General features: G+C 45.8%; 3 protein-coding genes across 5 annotated transcripts; 1 reads left to right on the forward strand and 2 right to left on the reverse strand.

The window, feature by feature from the left end:
* Positions 1 to 3,546: 3,546 nt before the first annotated feature.
* Positions 3,547 to 12,380, reverse strand: TMED8 (transmembrane p24 trafficking protein family member 8). 3 transcript variants are annotated; one of them, XM_032691101.1, is made up of 6 exons: positions 11,901 to 12,380; positions 8,121 to 8,250; positions 7,055 to 7,196; positions 6,665 to 6,786; positions 6,487 to 6,538; positions 3,547 to 5,469 (listed from the first exon to the last, which is right to left on the reverse strand). In XM_032691101.1, exons 1-6 carry the CDS (start codon positions 12,272 to 12,274, stop codon positions 5,252 to 5,254), a joined length of 1,038 nt encoding a protein of 345 aa, XP_032546992.1. In that variant the 5' UTR covers positions 12,275 to 12,380; the 3' UTR covers positions 3,547 to 5,251. The 3 variants fall into 3 exon arrangements, with proteins under 3 accessions (XP_032546992.1, XP_032546993.1, XP_032546991.1); XM_032691102.1 differs by adding an exon at positions 10,822 to 10,900 and having other exon boundaries at positions 6,487 to 6,786; positions 11,901 to 12,004; XM_032691100.1 differs by having other exon boundaries at positions 6,487 to 6,786; positions 11,901 to 12,375.
* On the forward strand, positions 12,089 to 16,469 carry SAMD15 (sterile alpha motif domain containing 15). Its single transcript, XM_032691103.1, has 3 exons — positions 12,089 to 12,468; positions 12,613 to 12,711; positions 15,025 to 16,469. Exons 1-3 carry the CDS (start codon positions 12,322 to 12,324, stop codon positions 15,334 to 15,336), a joined length of 558 nt encoding a protein of 185 aa, XP_032546994.1. The 5' UTR covers positions 12,089 to 12,321; the 3' UTR covers positions 15,337 to 16,469.
* A 150-nt stretch (positions 16,470 to 16,619) lies between these two features.
* Positions 16,620 to 20,588, reverse strand: NOXRED1 (NADP dependent oxidoreductase domain containing 1). The gene is given in 10 exon segments (XM_032691285.1): positions 16,620 to 16,707; positions 16,709 to 16,756; positions 16,758 to 16,904; positions 17,504 to 17,588; positions 17,591 to 17,748; positions 18,490 to 18,511; positions 19,266 to 19,356; positions 19,358 to 19,455; positions 19,547 to 19,656; positions 20,530 to 20,588. Coding segments are annotated over 10 exon segments (906 nt in total).
* Positions 20,589 to 20,621: the final 33 nt, after the last annotated feature.

Consider the following 20,621-nt stretch of genomic DNA (forward strand, 5'->3'; position numbering starts at 1 on the left):
AATTTATCTTAACAAAAAACATTAACTAATGGCTTGAAAACTGGCACATACTACTTATGTGTCAGTGAGTGAACAAAATCGGTTGTAAGGAGGCCTTATTAATTTTTTATAACAAGACAAAATATATTTCCAACCTTAATATGAGCAACAGAAAGACAGGAGGGGGAAGTAGCTGTGAATTGGCAACACGGAGGCCATGACACAAAAAGTTTTTAGTGGAGATAACCCATTAGCCTGCAACAAAATTTGCAGCTGAGGATCAGTAATTATGGAATGTCTAATGTACATACAGGTCAGAGTTCCCTTCATCATAAATAAATCCTAATTAGAAAGTGGAGTAGCTGCCAGATAGTGCATCATACATTAACCAGCAAGTGCACACAGTGTTCTGCAGATCTCACAGCAAAGGACCAAAGGCAGTCATTGAGTAGGGAGGGCAGTGCTGACATTGTGGTCAGATTTAAGGGTCTTTTCATCTTCTTCTGTTTAGTGCCTAGTGTAACAGTGTGCTCTCCCCTCCCACTTTGTCTGTTTGAGCAATACCCACCAGTGGTGGTCATGATGGCTGTATCTGGCTTAAGGTGGATTCTGAGAAAGATAAGAACAACAGTTCAGGGCTGAGTCTTGCTCAACAGCTAAGGGCCAGTTGAGCATGAGCCAACTCAAAACACAGCTTGTATACAAATATGACTATAAGTCAAACATCTTACTCTATAAATAGTGAACAGCCCAGGGCCTGTAACACTCTCCTACAAGGCAGTAGGCTGTGCACCAGGATCTCCACCTGAGTAGGGATGCCTCTTAGGGTTAACTACTCAATGATGAGAGATTCCTTGCTGTAATTGTGCTTAATAGCATGCTAAACTTTTAAATCTTAGCTGAGATACAGGATTGACTGTACAAATAAAATCCTTTAGATGTAGATGGCTAGCCAAGTCAGGGAATAAGTCTGCATGCAGCCACAACCTCAAGAAAAGAGTTTAAAAAGCAAGGGGGTCCTTTCTGAACCTCATGACTCAGCAGAAGGTCTCCTTGACAGTTTTGTCTGACCCTGTCCTCTATGCAGTATACAATTAAGTATACCTTGCCATCAAATCTTGTTAAAGTATTGTCACATTTACTTACAGAATCATAGAAGTTTGGGTTGGGAGGGAACCTTGAAGATCATCTAGTTCCAACCACCCTGCCATGGGCAGAGACAATTTCAACTAGACCAGATTGCTCAGAGCCCGATCCAACCTGGCCTGCCCAGGGATGGGGCATCCACAGCTTCCCTGGGCAACCTGCTCACAGTAAAAAATTTTTTCCCAATATCTAATGTAAGCTTAATCTCTTTCTTTTTGAACCCACTCCTCCTTGTCCTGTCACTACATGCTCTTGAAAACAGTCTTGCCTCATCCTTTCATGTGGATGGATCCCAGTGCAGGTGGATCCCATGTGGATGGACCCTATGTTCATATCACTTGGCTGACACCTCTGCATTTCTTACCTAACTATATTGGTAGGAATAGTTGTGCAAAAATACAATGAAAGTGTTCCTGTATTTATAGCGCTTCTACAGGTTTTGGTAATTCAGATTTTATTAGCAATTACCATTTCAATAAACTTTTAATAAAGTGTTTATTCCTTTTATAAAACAGCCCATGAAAAAAAATCTCACTTCTTAAAACAAGTTATTTAAATTTAGGCCATCTAAAGGCCTAAAGAACCTGGGGGTTTTCAGAATTTTTTAAATTTCTGTCTGAATGTGAATTATGGTACTTCCTCAGCTTTTTCTGCTTCATCAGCTAATGTTACAGCTAATGTATCTGATGGAGAGAGACCATAATTTGTAAGATTTGAGGGTCCAGGCCCTTTTCCCTCTTTCTCCTAAGACTCACTGAAGCTGAAAAGAAGTATAGTCCCATCTCCTGACAACTTGGCACAGTTAATTCCAGCACTGTGACTGTATTTTCAGAGACTGGCTTCTGTTTTTAAAGGCCTTACTAAATAAACTTGCTGTTCTCATGCTGTTGATATTTTTTACTTCCTATATCATCTATTTGAAGAAAATTATTAATCTGCTCCTCTACTGGAAGATTCTACCTGAGGCAGTCGTTTTAAGTGGTGGAACTAAGTAAAATTCCATAAACTTGTGAGAGTTTGGGGCTCACAGGTTGACTTAAGGTTGTACCCACTTTTACAAAAAGAGTTCCATGACAGGTATTGAATGATGAACATCAGTATTTTTTCCAAATAAAAAAAGTAGAAAATATTGTAAGGAACAACCCAGTGAATTCTCTATGAAAATGTAACTATCATTTTTTTATTTCCTCTAACAGTCCTACACAGTTTCACCACTGAGTTTCAACACCACCAAGTCTTCCCAGAGCCTGCAGAACAGACCGTAAGTACTCTGACAATATTGAGCACACATGTATGTGGCTGATCTTGTTGCTCTGGGACATGATCAACTGCTGTATTTTACATGCAGTGTTTCTCCTGGCATTGGCCCATAGTGTTCTCTGTGTGATCATAAACAGTTTTTATGGTATTTTCCAGTGACTCAGTATAAAAGGTTCATAGAATCATAGAATATGGTGAGTTGGAAGGGACCCATCAGGATCATCAAGTGCAATTCCTGGGCCTATGCAGGACACACCAAGAATCACACCATGTGCCTGAGCGTTGTCCAAACATTTCTTGAACTCAGACAGGCTTGGTGCTGTGACTTCCCTGGGGAACCTGTTCCAGTACTCAACAACCCTTCAGGTGAAAAACTTTTTCCTGATATCCAATCTAAACCTTCCCTAACTCAGCTTCATGCCATTTCCTCTAGTCCTGTCACCGGTCATGAGAGTGAAGACATGGGTACCTGCCCCCCTGCTTCCCCTCGTGAGGAGACCAAAGACCACAATGAGGTCTGCTCCAGGCTGAACAGCTGCTCCTCATACGGCTTCCCCTCAGGACCCTTCACCATCTCCACTGCCCTCCTCTGGACGCTCTTTAAGAGTTTAATGTCTTTCTTATATTGCGGTGCCCAAAACTGCACACAATACTCAAGGTGAGGCCGCCCCAGTGCAGAGCAGAGCAGGACAATCCCCTCCCTTGATCGGCTGGTGATGCTTTGCCTGATGCCCCCCAGGACACGGTTGGCCCTCCTGGCTGCCAGGGCACTGCTGACTCATATTCAACTTGTAATCAACCAGGACCCACAGGTCCCTTTCTGCAGTGCTGCTCTCCAGCCTCTCATTCCCCAGTCTATACACACAAAACACAAACGATCAAATGGTGTTAAATCACTGGTTTATATCAACAAACATACTGCTACTTTTCTGTTACAAGTGAAGAGCATCACTCCATCTGTAACATCTAGGAACTTGATAGACAAAAGATGAAAAAAAAAAAAGAACACCTTACCTAAGTTGCTCAGGCATGATTCAAGTGCTGTACAAAGGCCACAGGATGGTCCTTCATTTCATCCAAGAGAGGCTAAAGGAAGGAATAGCCCTCTCCAAGCTGCTGAATGAAAGAACATTTTGCTCTGACAGATACCAAGCCCTACTGTTCTGTCTCCTTGCAAGATTGTCCTGTGCTTGCCATGCTTAAGTAAGGCAGCTTTGCAGTTCCCCCCCACCCAGGAGCACACGCTCTCTCTTTTGAGAGGTGGCTGTTTTCTGCTCATCTCAGGGCCCAAAGCAGCAACAACTCTTCTCCTTACCCTGATCAACTCTGCTCCATGCCTGCTCACTGAGAAAGCACTGCTTGGACCACAGTGGCTCTTTGCATTACTACTCCTTCTCCTCTCAGCTTGGGCTGCTCTACTGTAGTCTGATTGTTTCTTTTACCATTTTGACCTAATAAGTGCTCTGGGGCAGTGAAAAAGTAAGCAGAGACAGTTAAAAGACCAAGCTTGAATATGGAGCAAATTGCACAGCGTTACAATATACCCTTCATAGGAAATATGCAGCCCTCCTACGAGAGCAAAATCTTTGGCTTTAATTACCCCAAAATAATTTTGTCCATCATTCCCTCTCAATAGAAGGAATGGACCAAGTACAGGTGCTTTACCTGGACAATTTAAAAATAAAACTCAGAACTCTACTAGTATCACCACACAAACAGCCATTTTGTGTCTCTTCAAAGAGGTATCAAAATTAAATACAGCAGTATTCTTAGAAAAGAGAATGATTTCATGTTAAAAGTATTAAAATAAACAACAGTTACTGATAAACATATTTTAAAATTCATCACTGATGGATTTAACTTCTTCCTTGTTCAATTCTGCCACTACTTGAGCAGAAAGTGATCACGAGTATCATCATGAGTCACCAAAACATGCCAAGGAACTTCCTAACAATACCTTTGCAATAGCAATAGCAGCTGACAAGCTACATTTCTCTGGGGAACCTTGCTACATATGGTTGTAATACCAGTGAACCAACATGCTGCTACTAAGAAACATTTCCTGTATATTTATTGGTTGTATTCCAACCACTTTGTATTTATTCTGCTTCACATTTGGATTAGAGAAAAAACTTTTGGTAGTCACTGAAGTTTTAATCACCTACATATCCCTACAATTAACAAATATAACATCCAATTCTTAATCTGTAGTAAAACCCTCTTATGGACTACTAGGATTGCACCATGTTCAAACAGAAGTTGTGACTGCCATTTGGGGCCCACCTTTTGTAGCACTGCCAAGCCACTGGAGCTGCTGGCCAGCTGCACCCCCACTCGTGTGAGTGAAGGAAGCACTGACTGCTGGTGACTGTAGTGGTGGTAGGTTACCCTGGCTAGGTGACAAGCCAGCTGTGCTTTTGGCTCATTGCAACTGACAGCTGCCCTCTAGTGATGCAGATGCAGCAGGAGAGTTGGAAAAGTTATTCACAAAATAGTAACAGACTGTTTTCACTTCATTTTGTACCAGCACAAAAGATCAGAACCATGGCCATCTGAACCTGGCTCCTGAGCAATTACCAGCTGTGATGTAAGGGCCCAGCCCGATGCCTGCACAGAGCAGGCCTCCCAAACACTTAAGAGAAAGAGCAGATGGCTGGGAACAACCAGGCAGTCACAACTACCTTTCTCCCCTGGGACAGTGGGGAAGAAGGGTGTGGGGAGAAACCAGTTCATGTCTGAAGAAGAGCCATAAGAATTGTGCCTTGGTTCTGACGCATAGCAGTGCCCATCAGGCAGTACCAGGGCTGGGTGGCAGCCTGCTACACTCACCATTACCTGCCTGCCATCCCTGCCCCTTCCCTTTTCTTCAGCTCATGTAATAGACATGAAAGAACAGAGTCTTATTGCGGAGGAGAGAGTACGAGTTATCAAATTTCAGCAGGTAGATGCCCTCGCCTGGGTACTCATGGCTGCCTGCCTGCACCTCCCGATGGCTGTTCCTCCGATACACAGGCATGATCTCTCCATAGCGGTTCCGCAGATAGCTTTTGGAGCCCCTTTCCACATCACCAGCAGGGGAGAGTCCTGAATGGAGAGAGGAGACAAGTAAGTAGGCCAGAACCTGCTAAGCCACTAGGCTGTCCAGAAAAAGACCAACAAGGCTGGAATGCAGCACAGACATGCAGCCATACGGAAGGCTAACTATGACAGCATTACCTACAGCGTCTCCTCTGACCTTTCTGCAAATAATTCCCACGAAGTCCAGTCTTCCTTATCATAACAAAGGACATACTAAGAAGCAGTTCTTTTGGGAATACTGATGGGAGAGTATTCACTTGCCTGCCAGCCCGGTCTCCTCTCCCTGAACTTACATTTTAGACACCTCACTGCTTTTATACACATAACAGCAATCCAGTGATAAAGCCCTGAAGCAGAAGAAAGGCAGGGTAAGCTCTTATCTACAACCTCATTGGGTTTATGTCCTCAATTCAATTCTCCAAGAGGATTCCTCATACAGGAACCTACCCCTCTTTGGATGGCCTGCAAAATTCAGACACCAACCCCACAGCTACACTGGTCACACATACACTGAAGCCACAAAACAGGCAACATTGCTGTGTGTTTCACAAGTATAAAGACACGGGTAGCAATGCTTTCAAATGCAGTCAGAAGGAGCTACTGATGTACCAGGGGAAAAAAAAGAAAACAACAAAAAACCAACAACCAACCAACCAAAAGAAACCAACCCAGAAATAAAATCTTTTTGCCTCCACTCCACCAAAAATTTCTCAGTCTGAGAGTCTAAGAAAAACAGTCAGGGTAAATCTTTTTATCAGCAAGAACCTGACTGAGCGAATTTTGATTTTATTTTTCAATGTGCTCAATTTTAAGAATGCTTTTGGAGAGAACACCCATTGATATATGCTGAAGCAGGAAGGGCTAAATGCTTTCTTATCACAGTCTAACCAAGAACCCAAAAGGCTGCAGAGATAGCAAACGGTTTGAGTAAACAAAGTAGATGGAAATTATAGCATCTGACAGACTCTCTCAGCAGCATAGCAATAAGCACCACAAATTAACCTTTATAAGATCTGCACTAACCTTCAATTTCCTCATCCTCCTCTTCATCCTCTTCATCGCTGGATTCACTGACCTGAACAGTAATGGCTGTGTTAGTAACTGTGGTCCAGTCAAAATAGACTCCAAACCCAATGTCATAGTCATCTGTAGCAAACTCCCAGCAAATGCATTTCCCATCAGGGTGGGTTGGCACACGGACTGTCACCACTTCGCCTCGCTTCACCACCATCCGGCCATTCTTCTCCTTTCCCATCTTGGCTTTGAATTCCTTCATCTTCTCAGTGGTCCACATGGTGGGTGCAGCAAGAGGGGGAGGCTGAGCTGAAACAAGGGAAAAGATCACAGGCTCACCTGTCTTTTCACTACTGACAAACTGTTATCTGAAAACAGTGAAGCTATTTCTGATAAGGCCTTTGCGTTCTGGGGTCTGCTCCCAGAAGCCCTGGATGTGAAGTTTTTCCACTTGCTAGCCAGGAGCCCAAATTTCCAGTAGGAATTAGAAGTGTTTCCAGGACAGTCTCTGCTCTTCTCTAGCGAGGGTAGCTGCTTAAAAAATTACCCAAACAAATGTTTTGCCTTCAGGACTCACCTTTCCTCTGCTCCCCAAGGAGGTCTGCAGTCTCCAGCTCAGCCGAGAGGATATCCACAGCACCAGTGTGATCTGACTGAATCATGACTATATCCCCTACCCCCTGAGTTACATGGTAGTTGGTTACCCAAACACCAGCTTCCTGCACAAAACACATAAGAAACATTGTCACAAAGACCATCCTAGTTAAAAAGTCTCTGGCTGGATTTGAAACCACTCATTAGTAATTCAGGCATCTTTATGAAACCAAGTCAGACATGCAGAAGCTTCTGTTACTGTAAAAGAACTGGCTGGCTCCAAGAGATCTCTAGGCATTGTTTCCCCCACAGCACCAAAGTCATGAACTTTGAAGTCAAATACTGCATTAGTCTCACAAATTACACACCCCTTGACCTCCCTGGGAATCCTTGGGCAGGCACATCTTTGCATCTGCTTCAGAGTTAATTGTCACCCTCAACAAAGCAACAGCCTTATAGATTTTGCTGACTACTCTTGGAAAGAATTCTTAAGACACAATCTCTCTAGGGAGAGCCTTTCAGCTCAGTGTGCACCTAGACTACAGCCACAATGAAACTGTCATAGCTACATCTGAGTTAAAAGTCCATCTAGTTTACTAGGCCTCTCTCCTCATATATGCAAACTCACAGGTCCTGAGCTGGGTGTCATTTGCACAAGTTTTCCTGACTCTATCTGTAATGCAAACAAACTGGCTGCTCGCAAGAAAAAACAAAAGACTTTCAGTTCCCTCTTCCATAACTCTGCAAGAAGGGAATTCCCAGAAGTACCAGACAAGAGGTGAGAATTACCTAACAGCCTTATAGAGTAAAAAACTGTAAGGAAGCGAGGAGCAGCCAAACACACGAGATGGATTTTGCAAATCAGACTTATAACATTTACTTCCCACTAACCTATAGAAAAAAAATGTAACTGAATCTATGTCAATACTACTTTTATCTCAACATAACCCTTAGAGCCTCAGTCCCATAGCCTTAAGCACCGAAGTAGGGTGGGAAAACTCTCACTGCGCCTCTGTCCTTGCTTTCAGACATGAGAAACATCCACCTACCTTTTTGAGGGAATGGATTTTGTCAGGCAGCTTCTCTTCTAGTTCAGCCACTTCCCGGTCCTCCAAAGTGTCAGCTTCTTCCTTCGAATCCTCTGTCGTGCCCGCACTCAGGTGTGACCCAATCTGTGACCTTTCAGAGAAAGAGAGCACTACAATTCACCACTTGCACCCAGGGCACTGTCAGCAGAGGAATCACTCCGCTCTGGAACTCTAATTCAAATGAACTGAAGAGAATAAGCCTCTGTGGTCACCACCTGCCAACTGCACAAAGAACCCTTAACACCCCAGTCCTGCCATCTCTGCGTGACTATCTTCCATGTGAGCCAGAGAGAGCAACTTCAGTGGAATACTCCTTATTTACTGTCCTTTAAACAGCAGAAAAAATTCACTGCACTCACCCCACAGCATGCTAGGTCACCAACACTGTACTAAGGGCAGACATCAGCGCCAACTTTTCTGCCCAAGAAGGGACAACTTCTTTTGTGTCAGCTACTGCATGACATCTGCATACTCCATCAGAGGTCATCTGATCAATGAAAGAACTCAAAACAGTTTTGACAGCCATCCTGAGAATGCCATCTATTTACGTAGCCCATTATGCCTTTCCAATAGCAAGCCCAACAGATACAGGGAGCACCCAGGTGTCTCTGCCATATTCAAATACACTTCCCACAGATAAGCAAGCTGTAAGACATACAATGGCAGCACAGTAATAGCAAAGAGGTCCAAGTACTGCACTGTAACAATAGGACATGTTAAAAAGAAAGGTATGTAGCAGGAGAAGAATGGGCAAGAAAGGAAACATCTTTTGCATTTATTCTCAGTTGAGGACTTTGTTCTAAATTATATTGAAAAAATGCTGCATTTTTTCAATGGGAAAGACTTATCATCCCAAATGGACTCAGATGGATGCCAGCAGTGTCTGTCCTCTGTAACACTCTCATTATATACGTGAAACTTACAGGAGAAGCAACCTAGTATTAAATACGAATAGAAACAGCTGCCCTTTTGAAAAGCAAAGCCTTCTCACAGCACTGTAAAACCAATGGCAACTGCTTTAGTCTAAAGGATCAGAAACTTGAGAACACAGCAGTAATGGAAAATATATGCATTTCCTCAAATATCTCCTTTCAGAAATGAGAAATACTTCATTAGCAAGAAAGCAAACTATCAGTATAGTTTGGAATAGTTAAAAAAAAAAACAAACCAAAACAAAACCACAGTTCAGATATATTCCTTCCTGAATCCACAGAGAATACTTGAACAGGGCAAATGTGGCTCTTGTTTCCAAATCTTTACTCCCATGGCAGTACAGAAACACAGCCATTTTTTACTTAAATTCTCTCAACAGTGTGATTTCCTCTCCTAGAACTGGCACGATAGACCAGAAGGTCTGTAAGTACAATTCAAACGAGCTGAATTTCAGGATCAGAAAATGGCAGCAGATGAACAAGATAAGAAAAGAAGGAACACTTGGAGAGAATAATTTTTTAAAAGAAGAATTCTTTGACTTCTACGCCATCATTTTCCAGCCTATTTACCCCTTAGTTTAGCAGTTGCGTGGACTCACCTAGAAGGGCTATTTGGTCACTTGCTACCATAGATGCACCCATCTCCCTCAACATAGGAGCTTTGGAATTTTTTCCTCTGGACAACACAGATACCTAAGAGTCTCATTGAAAGATTAGGAAGGGCTACACAGGCTTTACAGGCAGACTTACAAAGATAGAGTTCAGCTGATTCCTCCTCACACAACCCTTCTGGATCATCTCCATCCCTTTCAAAGGAAATCTAACTTAAGACAACTTTGTTAGGTAACTTCCACAGGTATCCATCATCTACTCTGGCCACTTTGCTCATGGTCTGTATTGATCTCTTAAAAGAAAAATAGAGGATATTATAGGGAGATGGAAGAACTCATTTAGAGTCAAGAAGGCTGATACATAGGTCATCAGCATCAAGCCAAGATGGCATCAAACTGCTCCCTTAGTAAGTAGGGTAGGTTGTTGTAGTTTTTCTTTCCTGGATTTTTTTCCGTATTTCTCAATGAAGATGAGGTTTACTCACTGTAATTAATTCACACATTTTTGAAATCGTATCCTGTGCATCGAATGTATAATGGCAAATGAAACTCCACTGCATATGTGCTTGTAACCAGCGAAGTTACTTGGCCACAAGCACCACATGCCCAACAGATATCAACAAGCCAAACATCTGACAACAGGGTTGACAGGCAGCATTAATGGCATGACACAGAAAACAAAGGATGAAGAAAAAAGCCAAAATATTGTCAAGAAAACAGTAAAACGTGTTTTCTTGCACAGCCTCCATCAGAATTACAGACAGTGGGAATGCTCAATTACTAAAATATCCTTCAGATGGAACACTGAAAATTTTCCACTGAAAGTTTATTAGCTCTTACAATGGACTACAAAACCTTGCGGGGTTCCTTTCACACTGAACGACTCTCTGATTTGAATAGCTGAGCCATGAACTACACCTCATAAGCATTAAAACAACCTTAAAGCCTGTAAGAACAGGCCCTCCCATGCTCATTCCAGTATTTACTGTCCCAAAGCAGACAATTCAATCTCCAGTCCCTTCCTTTTACCTGCACAGAACAAACTGCCACACAGAAGAGGTCACAGGGGTGAAACAGACTGTCATGCATGTGGGCCACAACACATAAGAATTTTCCTACCCGCTGTGCGAAGTACTGGACTCCAAAGAATCAACTAGCTGATCTGCAGGCTCTGTCTTTTGGGCTGAGTCTTCATTTTCTAACAACAAAGAGAATATAAGAAGAGAAGGTGAAATAAATGTTTCATGTTTATAATACACTGACAGGAGGAAAAACTGCAGCCAGCACTCAAATGTTGACAAGGTCACAGCTGTGGAACAAAGAGCTGTGCCAACCAGTTTTTCGTGTTATAAGCTGTATCTAGCACCTTGCAGAATATTTTTAATTGCCTCAACCCTAGGAAAGGGTGAACAAAAACCTATGCATGTTTTTGGTACAGACCCATTCTCAGAAGCAGGATTCACTCAGGAACACCAATCCCAGCTTTAGAAGGACATAACAAGGCCAAATTTCATCACATAAAACTGAGCTGACAAAGCCCTCGAAAAAGCAAACATGCAGTGGTTCCCACAGGGCACTGATGAGACGGAAATTCCCAGGCCCCTGCTACAAGGACTGTCTATAAAGATGGCTCCTGATCTCCCCCGAGTCTCCTGAACTGGGGGGAAACTCTGTCCCCACACGACTGCGGTACACGCTCCACGGCCCTTCTGCCCGATTGCATTAAGGCAGCGAACCGGGCACGGACAAGTTCCAGCTGTCGCAGGTCGCCGGTGATGCCCCTTGGAGCCGCTGGCCCTTCCCAAGAGCCGGCTGGAGCTGGGAGGCACCTCTAGCCCGGAGCCCCGCGCCCGCGGCAGAGACCGCACGGCGGGGGCAGCCCGGCTCAGGCGGGACGGGGTCTGTTCCGCCGGGGAAGGTACAAACCTCCATCAGTCCTCGCTCTTCCCCCCGCAGGGGGGAAACGCCAGGAACTCCAGCTGCAGTCCCAGGCGCCTGAGCGCAGGTGTGCCGGCAGGGGAGCAGGTGAACTCGGCAGTCCAGGAACGCCCGGAGACCACAGAGCCATCCGAGAGATCTGCCAGCGCGGAAATTCGGCTTCTCCGCGAGAAACGAGGGAGTTTGCTTTCCACCCTCCCCGTAAGGCCAAAGCTAAAATACGCGCCGGCAGGCTGCCCCTTCCCCTACCCAGCCCGTACCTGCGGGGCCCCGGGACGCGGTGCCGGCGCCCGGGGGCTCGAAGCGGGACCCGGCGGCGGCGGAAACCGCGGCCGACATAGGCACGGCTCGGCGGGACGGCGGAATCACCCGAGCGGAGCCGAACCGCGGCGGCCGGCCCGGCGGAAACACCCGAGCGGGGCGGCGGAAACACCCGAGCGGGGGCGTGTGATCCCGGCAGGAGGGAGATGGTGGCGCCTTGGTGCTCATTCCTCAGCCTCCCCCCTCGGCAACGCAGCCAATCAGCATCTAGTTCTGCAGAGCCGTGGGGCGCGGGCGGCGTTGCAGGCTGACAGCGCGGAGGGGGTGGCGGAAGGGAGAACGGGGTGCGCCTCCGGGAAGTGGCGGTTACCATGGTAACGGATCCAGGAAAGACGCCGGGGCGGACTGGGGAAGAAGCTGATGGAGCCGCGCCCGGGGCCCGAGGGGCGGGAGCCTGAGCCCAAGCTCCAGGGCGCGGGAGTGCCGCGGTCTGCCTGCCCCTTCTTGGCCTGGAGTGCCGAGGAGGTGGCCGAGTGGGTGGCACACCTTGGCTTCCCCCAGTACGAGGTGCGGGGCTTCCCCCGCCTTGAGCGCCCCCTGCAGCGATGGCCCTGAGTTGTGTGTGTGTGTGTGTGAGCGAGCGTGTGTGAGCGGCAAGAGGGGCGGCAGTGGCAGAGGGCGACCCGCCTCTCCCTCTGCTCCCCTGCCCAGGAATGCTTCAGGGCCAACGGCATCACCGGCCGCCGCCTCGTCCTCGCCAACTGCTCCAACCTGCCCGCCATGGGCGTCACGGACTTCGGCCACATGCAGGTGCGCCTGGCGGGTCCCGGGGCTCCCTCAGCCCCCTAACCCCCCTCGCTGACCCTTATCGCTGAGAAGCAGGCTGGGCCATGGCCTGCCTGCCCAGGCAGATCGTGGATTCAAAGAGTGAGCCTGGAACTGGACAACCAAACTTGTTCAGCCAAACAGTCACATCTTTAGAGTCTTTTCAAGTACAGATCTTTAACTGGCCGCAGCTGGGGCACCAGAAGTGCACCAGGAGTACTTGGCCTTTCTTTAACCCTATGTTGTTCCCCTGGGCTCATAAAATTGCTTAGCAAGATGCACAGACCTTTTTTAGATACCACTCGGAATTTTTTTATAGTAATTTTCCACTTACTCATTTGCAGAACTTCTGAAAATCTAGTCAGATTTAACTTGCAGCAGTTGAGCCACTGATCTCAAGCAGCAAAAAGGCCACTAATTTTTACTTCCTTGTTTTGGCCATTTTCTTTTCAAACCTGCATATTTTTTTAACAGACACTGATGGTTAAGAACTGACTTTGGGGGTTACAATATGGCCTTCCAGAGCTTCCTAAAGGTTCAGAAAATCAACAAGTTGACTTAAATTTCATAACCCTTCTTCTCTTCCCTAATGGAAACTTCAGAGGGACTTGGGGCTGCATTTACAGAGCCAAATTGTCTGTTTTGCATCATAATTTGATGTTACTTTCCCCAGAAGACATAGGTAGAAGTTCAAATAACCTGGAAGAGAGAAAAATCTTTATGCTCCAATGACTAGAGTATTAGCACAGTTTGATTTGTTCTTAAGCACCAAAATGCTATTTCACTACTGTTCTGCCTGGCTGCACAATCTTAACTATTTGAAACGATACATACCACCAAAAAGACTGACTAGAGCCATGAGTTTGCCTGCTGCTTTGAGAGGAAAGCATCAATTTACAACACTTAGTTTTTCAGACAGCAGCCCTTCAAGAATATTTCAGGTACAAGCAGATAGAGCCTTTATAGTCATCTGTGCTTACCAAAGGTGGCAAGAACTTTATAGCCTTTGTAAGCCTCACCCTCATATTGGGATATAGGGATTGTGTATGCTGGTAATGCAGCTGTTGAGAAATACTTAGCCGTGGGTTAAAGGTACCAGCTATAACCTTCCTCCTGTAGGAACTGAAATTCCTCAGGATAAGTGATAGCCAGCATAGTGCAGCAAGCTTGGAAATGAGACTGTCTCTGTAATGTTTTCCAAATCTTGCAGGTAAACTGGGAACATCTCACAGACTTCAGTGGAACCTAGATGTTCTTGAAGGTTATGCTTTATCCTGTTAGTTATTTGTGTTTTAAAGAACTTTTCTGTGATGAAATCCAAGCATGCAGAGCTCTGCAGGACGTGGCCTTGTGAGTCTTTCAGGAAGTGTGCACTAGAGCAGGTGAAACGTTAAGGCCATCACTTCCCAACAAGAAATATAAACTAAAGGCTGTGAGCAGTTGAAACTGATACAATTACTATAGAAATAAAAGTGATAGCATCAGCTCAGTGAGACAGAAACTGTCTGCAGTTTAGGGGAAATGGCAATTTGGTAGAGAACTACACAGCTAATTATGTGGAAGCAATGCAGCATGGACAAGTGACATTACTGCTGGTTTTAATCCCACTGTATTGGTATTTTGTATATCAAAACCACTGAAGATACCAGTATGGTGTTCTTTGTTTATCACACAAAGTAGGGTACTACTCTTCAGAGTCAAGCCCAAGTTGGGAGAAGATTTTGAGGAAATACTGTGAAAAATCGGTAAAACTTTGAGAATTGTATTTTGAAGCTTCAGTCGAATCAGATGGTTACATTCTCAGAAGTGACTTCAAAAATAATGGCAAGGCTCTGTTCACTGACAATTCCAGGTCTAGCTGGCTCACACAGCCATTTTCCTAATGAGCAATATGACTTACTGCTAATTAGTTTTTACTCTTGTGTTTAGACTCTGCTGTTGTCATTATAACTTAACAAACAGCAATGATTTTGAAATAAGCAGGAGAGATTGCAGCTCATTCACCTATAACTTGTTTGTTCTTCAAGTGCAAAGAGGAAAGTGGAGCTATTTATGCCACTAAGAGACCAGATGTGATGTCATCCTCCACAGTAATTCTGGAGAAAAAGGGATCTGCTCTGCTTTTACAATGTCACATGGGGCTTATGGGTTCAGATCCCTCGTGTTGCAACTTCAAGTGTGAAACTGTTCCAAAATTCAGAAATTCAGTTCTTTTTCCTGCTGCTCTGACACAGAATGTATAGTTTTAGCTGTTGCCCTGTGAAATGAGAATTTGTGGCATTTTATCTTGTATTTCAGGAAATTTCACGACATGTGCGAGAGTTGCTGGGGATTGAGGAGCCTCTCTTCAGCAGACCCATTGCCCTCCCATACAGAGACAACATGGGTCTCTTCCTAGAGAGAAAGTCCCAAACAGGAAAGAAAGCAGATGCCCTGACTTTCACAGAGTTTATCAAAAAAGCAGGACTGGAGTCCTATACTACAGTTCCTCCTTTGCCACAGTCCCAGACCACAGCGGAAGCGGATACAGTTCCTTCTTTGGAAGGATCCCAGACCGAGGTGGGAGCGGATGCTCTCCCTGTCTCGCAGGACACCCAGAGGCAGAATTAGAGACTCAGGCTGCACTTCCGCCCTTGTAAGGAGCCCAGCAGTAACAGCAGACTAGACCCTTATTACCTCGCAGATTGTCCAAGGAGGTGCAGTTCCGCCTTTTCCCAATTATAGAAAAGGCCACTGCAGCTCTTAGACATTTGATTAGACCAAACACATCCCCACATTGTCTCTTTTCTGCAATCCTTATTTGCTTATAGGAACCAAGTGAAGCAGAAGCTCTAGGTCAGACCGCTGTCTGTCTTTCACTTCTGCTTCACAGTTGATTAAAAAGACCAAAAAACAATCATATGCATATTTTAACCACAAGTGATTGACGACAACTTGCCAGATGCTCAAGTGAGTAGATTTCTCCCAGTCTTTAGTGCCGGCAGACTGGGCTTACTTTGAAGCCCAAGTGTATGTTATTGTATGTATGGTACATACAATAACAGGCATAACAGATGTGGCTACAGCTGCTGTCAGCCATCATAATTAAGTGAGAGGCCTCGTTGCAATGTGCACAACTAGTCCCTGGCCTCACCACAGAAATTATTTCCTGTGAGGCAAAACCGGGAAGGCAGTGTCTTATCATGGTAAACAGTACTGAAACACGATAGATGGTGGCAAGAAGCATGAGAGAATACTGTAAGATGAACCAGAGAATTTAGGGAATAAAGCTTGCTTTCTCCTGGGTGGATTTGGGCAGATTGACCAATTACTTCCTTTTTCCTTGAATGATATATCACATAGTCTGTGATGGTGAGGGTGGAGTGCATTATTACCAGCAAGGAAGTAGAAGTGCTAATTAAAGCCTGGCTCAACAGAAGGAGTGCTCCTGACTAAATCATTAGTATGTTGCCAGGATTCAATGGCTTTTTTGAGATCCCCCGCGGGGATTAAAAAAATAAAAGGATAAAAAAAGACTGGGCCCGATCCTGTTTAGTTTGTTACACCAAAGCAGTAGTCACTACAAAATATATGTAATTTTTTCTGTAATTCAGTTTTCTATTGAAGCTGCAACAGAAACAGTGAAACTGAAGCAGTTCATAGGCCAGGAAGACTATGTAATAAGCAAATTCAGACAAAAAAAGAGAAAAGCTCAAGCAGCCAGGGGTAAGTGGGTTTGTTGAACAGTCTAGAGAGTGAAACGTGTAGAAGAAAATGTGTACGTAGGGTTGTTAGCTGGAATAGTTTGAAAAGTCTGAGAGTGAACAGTGAACAGTGGTTCTCACACCCCTTAGTTCCATGAGGAGGCTGGGATGAGATCTCAGCAAAGCATTCTGCCTGGGCTTCATTATGGTTTATGAGAATTTAGAATCATACTCAGCAGTTTCCTCTGGAATTTCTGAGAAAATGTTGGAAGCAGCTGTGAAACATGACGATGTCATCCAGTATCACACTAGGCTCCACTACAGCTAATTAGTGCTGATTACCCACATTGCTTTGTAGACCAGTCTCCAGAGGATGCCTGGTCTAGTAGAGCACCAGGCATGGGATGGCACTGGACGAACTCTCTCTATTCTAGCAGCTGGCTAAAGAAAGACTTTCTCGTTGGTACAGCTGTCAAGTCAAACCAGGAAAAGGTTCTGGGAAGAGAAAACAAATAAAAACATTTGCGGACAACTGTAGTCCAAAGCAGCTTGTTAATAAGGTGACAAATAATGGTTTTCTTCAGTGTCTGACTACAAGACTCTTCCTTGTGCCTTTGAGAAACAATCAGACTCAAAGACTTGAATATAAAATGTTCCAGGCATTACTCTACCAAGTGAAGCAAAACTGAGCCTAATGGCTCTAGAACAATCCTGCACAAGCAGGAGTAATTTCCCTCAGGCAGTGTTCCCCTGTCTAAACATCCTAGTTCATGAACTGCCATAAGTTCATTACCCCTAAGAACTGTCCTCTCTAGATATTGCCATAGGAATTTTTGTTTTCTTCATCTGGTGCCCCAGTCCTGCTCATTGGCTTCAGACAACCCTGATAAGTAACCAAACAGGAACCAGGGACAAAATAACTCAGTCTAGATCTTTTATTGCTGATACATCATCTAAGACAATCTTCCCTGGCAGGTATGTGGTCCTAAGGGCAACACAGAGTTCAGCATCTTCCAATCCAATAAGACAGCCCATGTTTTAGCTGTGGGATGAGGCAAGTTTCAGAGCGAAGAGGAAGCCTGGACAAGCAGTACCTCAGCATTAAACCGTTTACTTTCTCCTCTTGAGTCATCGAAGAGGCAAACCCCTTGCTGACAAAACTCTTGCACACAAACCTGAACAGGAAGTTTTCTGCTCTGCCCACACGGAGCAGCATTCAGGAAAACTGAGGTCACTGAGTAGTTTCAGTGCCTTCTGGTGAGGCAGATTCTGCCACATGCTGCTGTTCAGGGCTGCATAAAAAATGGCCACCAGCTATTCAGGATTGATTTTTGTTTTCCTTGAAGGATAAACCCAAGGGTGATGAGGGAGCTGGCAGAAGAGCTCTCCATCATCTACCAACAGTCCTGGCTCACTGGGGAGGTCCCAGATGATTGGAAGTTGGTGAATGTCACACCAATCCACAGAAAGGGCCAGAAGGAGGACCCAGGAAACTACAGGCCCATCAGCCTGACCTCAGTGCCTGGCAAGGTTATGGAGCACATCATCCTAAGTGCAATCACACAGCACCTACAGGATGGACAAGGGATCAGACCCAGCCAGCACGGGTTTAGGAAGGGCAGGTCCTGTCTGACCAACCTGATCTCCTTTTATGATCAGGTGACCCGCCTGGTAGAGGAGGGGAAGGCTGTGGATGTGTCTACCTGGACTTCAGCACAGCCTTTGACACCGTCTCCCACAGCATACTCCTGAAAAAGCTGGCAGCCCATGGCTTGGACAGGGGCACCCTGTGCTGGGTCAGGAACTGGCTGGAGGGCCGGGCCCAGAGAGTGCTGGTGAACGGGGCTGCATCCAGTTGGCAGCCGGTCACTGGTGGTGTCCCCCAGGGATCAGTGTTGGGCCCAGTTCTGTTTAATATCTTTATCGATGATTTAGATGAGGGGATGAGTCCACCATCACCAAATTTGCAGTTGACACTAAGTTGGGGGCGAGTGTCAATCAGCTGGAAGGCAGGAGGGCTCTGCAGAGGGACCTGGACAGGCTGGAGAGTTGGGCTGATTCCAACGGGATGAGGTTCTACAAGGCCAGTGCCAGGTCCTGCACTTTGGCCACAACAACCCCCTGCAGTGCTACAGGCTGGGGACAGAGTGGCTGGAGAGCAGCCAGACAGAGAGGGACCTGGGAGTTTGGATTGACAAGAAGCTGAACATGAGCCAGCAGTGTGCCCAGGTGGCCAAGAAGGCCAATGGCATCCTGGCCTATATCAGGAACAGTGTGGCCAACAGGTCCAGGAAAGTGATTCTTCCCCTGTACTCAGCGCTGGTGAGGCCACACCTGGAGTACTGTGTCCAGTTCTGGGCCCCTCAGTTCAGGAAGGATATTGAGGTGCTGGAGCAAGTCCAGAGAAGAGCAACGAGGCTGGTGAAGGGACTGGAGCACAAGTCCTATGAGGAGAGGCTGAGGGAGCTGGGGTTGTTCAGCCTGGAGAGGCTCAAGGCTCTCTACAACTACCTGTGAGGAGGTTGTAGCCAGGTGGGGGTTGGTCTCTTCTCCCAGGCAACTATCAGCAAGACAAGAGGGCGTGGTTTTAAGCTGTGCCAGGGGAGGTTTAGGTTAGATATTAGGAAGAAATTCTTTACAGAGAGGGTAATTAGGCATTGGAATGGGCTGCCCAGAGAAGTGGTGGATTCTCTGTCCCTGGAGGTTTTTAAGATGAGACTGGATGTGGCACTTAGTGCCATGGTCTAGTAACCACAGTGGTAGTGGATCAAGGGTTGGACTTGATGATCTCAGAGGTCCCTTCCAACCCAGCTGATTCTGTGATTCTATTATTCTATGAAATAGAATGTTAATTACCAGTGTAGTTCCTACAGAGAGGGATGGAGGTGTCAAAGCCGTACACAATGCGGGGCTCCTGGGTGACAGGACAAATGACAGAGCAGGCGGACAGCACTGTTTGATGAGAGGCAGCAGAGGAATGCAATGTCCACCCAGGACACCAGCTGAGCATTGTTGTAAAAGTATGTGAGCCTCTGCCCCCACAGGTCTGCCGAGATTAGCAAGGAGAAAGGAACTCGAGCCCACAGAGAGAGCAGAGGTGACCAACCAGCGCCTCTGGGCACTGGAAGCACGATTACCTGTGCTCTGCCACATGCAGGTGAAACACAAACCACTGCCTCGAGGTTGGGACTGCTGTCTGCCTGCCCACAGTGGCATAGAGGCCTTTGGTGGCTTCCCATCACTGTTCCTACATGGCAAAGGGTAGCAGCAGAATGACACAAAACAGGCAGCCTCTCTGCCAGAGACAAACATGCACAGAGCTCAGCTTCCTGGCCCAGTTCATGGGGGCTGAATTAAAGCTGAAATAGCCAAGCCTTGGGATCTGGCTAGTTTTCAAGATCTATAAAAAGCTATTGAATAATCCGTTTCCTATCTCCATGAGATGATTAGAAAGAGGATTTTATTCCAAGCATCTCCCTGGAGGACCATTCTCCCCACTTGTCTTGTTTTAACTAAGAGTTTGTGGGGCAGCTGACAGTGTGTATGGAAGCAGTTGCTGCAATGCTGCAGGCTGATCTCCTGTCCTGGCTGGGCCTTCATAGCCCAGTGAGAAGCTTGTCACAACTGACCCTGCAGCCATGAAACAAGGAGAGCAATGTTTCTGTTTCAGCCCTACCACCCTGTGGGGGAGATGGTTTCTGCTAGGTTGATATTTAACAACCTGGAGTCTCAGTCACTGACCAAGTTCTTAGTAAATAACAAGGAGAATTTTGAAAAGGCACAGGAATGGAGTGAACTAAATTAAAACAGCCAGCATTCAAAGGACAGTGTTAATGTCTCCACCACCCTTTTTTTTTTTGTAAAAAAAAAAGCAAACAACTAAACTGATGTTTGGCAGACAGTGGGTTCTGCTGGAAGTGCTGTGAGAAAAGCGCACTTAAAGTGCATATAAATGCAGTCCCACTTCCAGGCCCAGGTTGGGGAGCACTTACCCAGGCTCTCAGGACACGTGGTGGAAACATGGACACTGGGGCACAGAGCCCAGCTCAGCATCAGGAGCACTTCATGCTTGGAGAATACAGGTGTGAAAATTTATTTTATAGCTTCATCAGATACCTACAAGGCTATGTTCAGCTTCTCCTGTTGCTCCCTGACGTAAATCCCAACCAGTGACACCATTCTAACTCCTACAACCAGGCAATGTCCTGGACT

The sequence above is a fragment of the Chiroxiphia lanceolata genome, chromosome 6 (genome assembly GCF_009829145.1).
Source record: "Chiroxiphia lanceolata isolate bChiLan1 chromosome 6, bChiLan1.pri, whole genome shotgun sequence".
Lineage (NCBI taxonomy): Eukaryota > Metazoa > Chordata > Aves > Passeriformes > Pipridae > Chiroxiphia > Chiroxiphia lanceolata.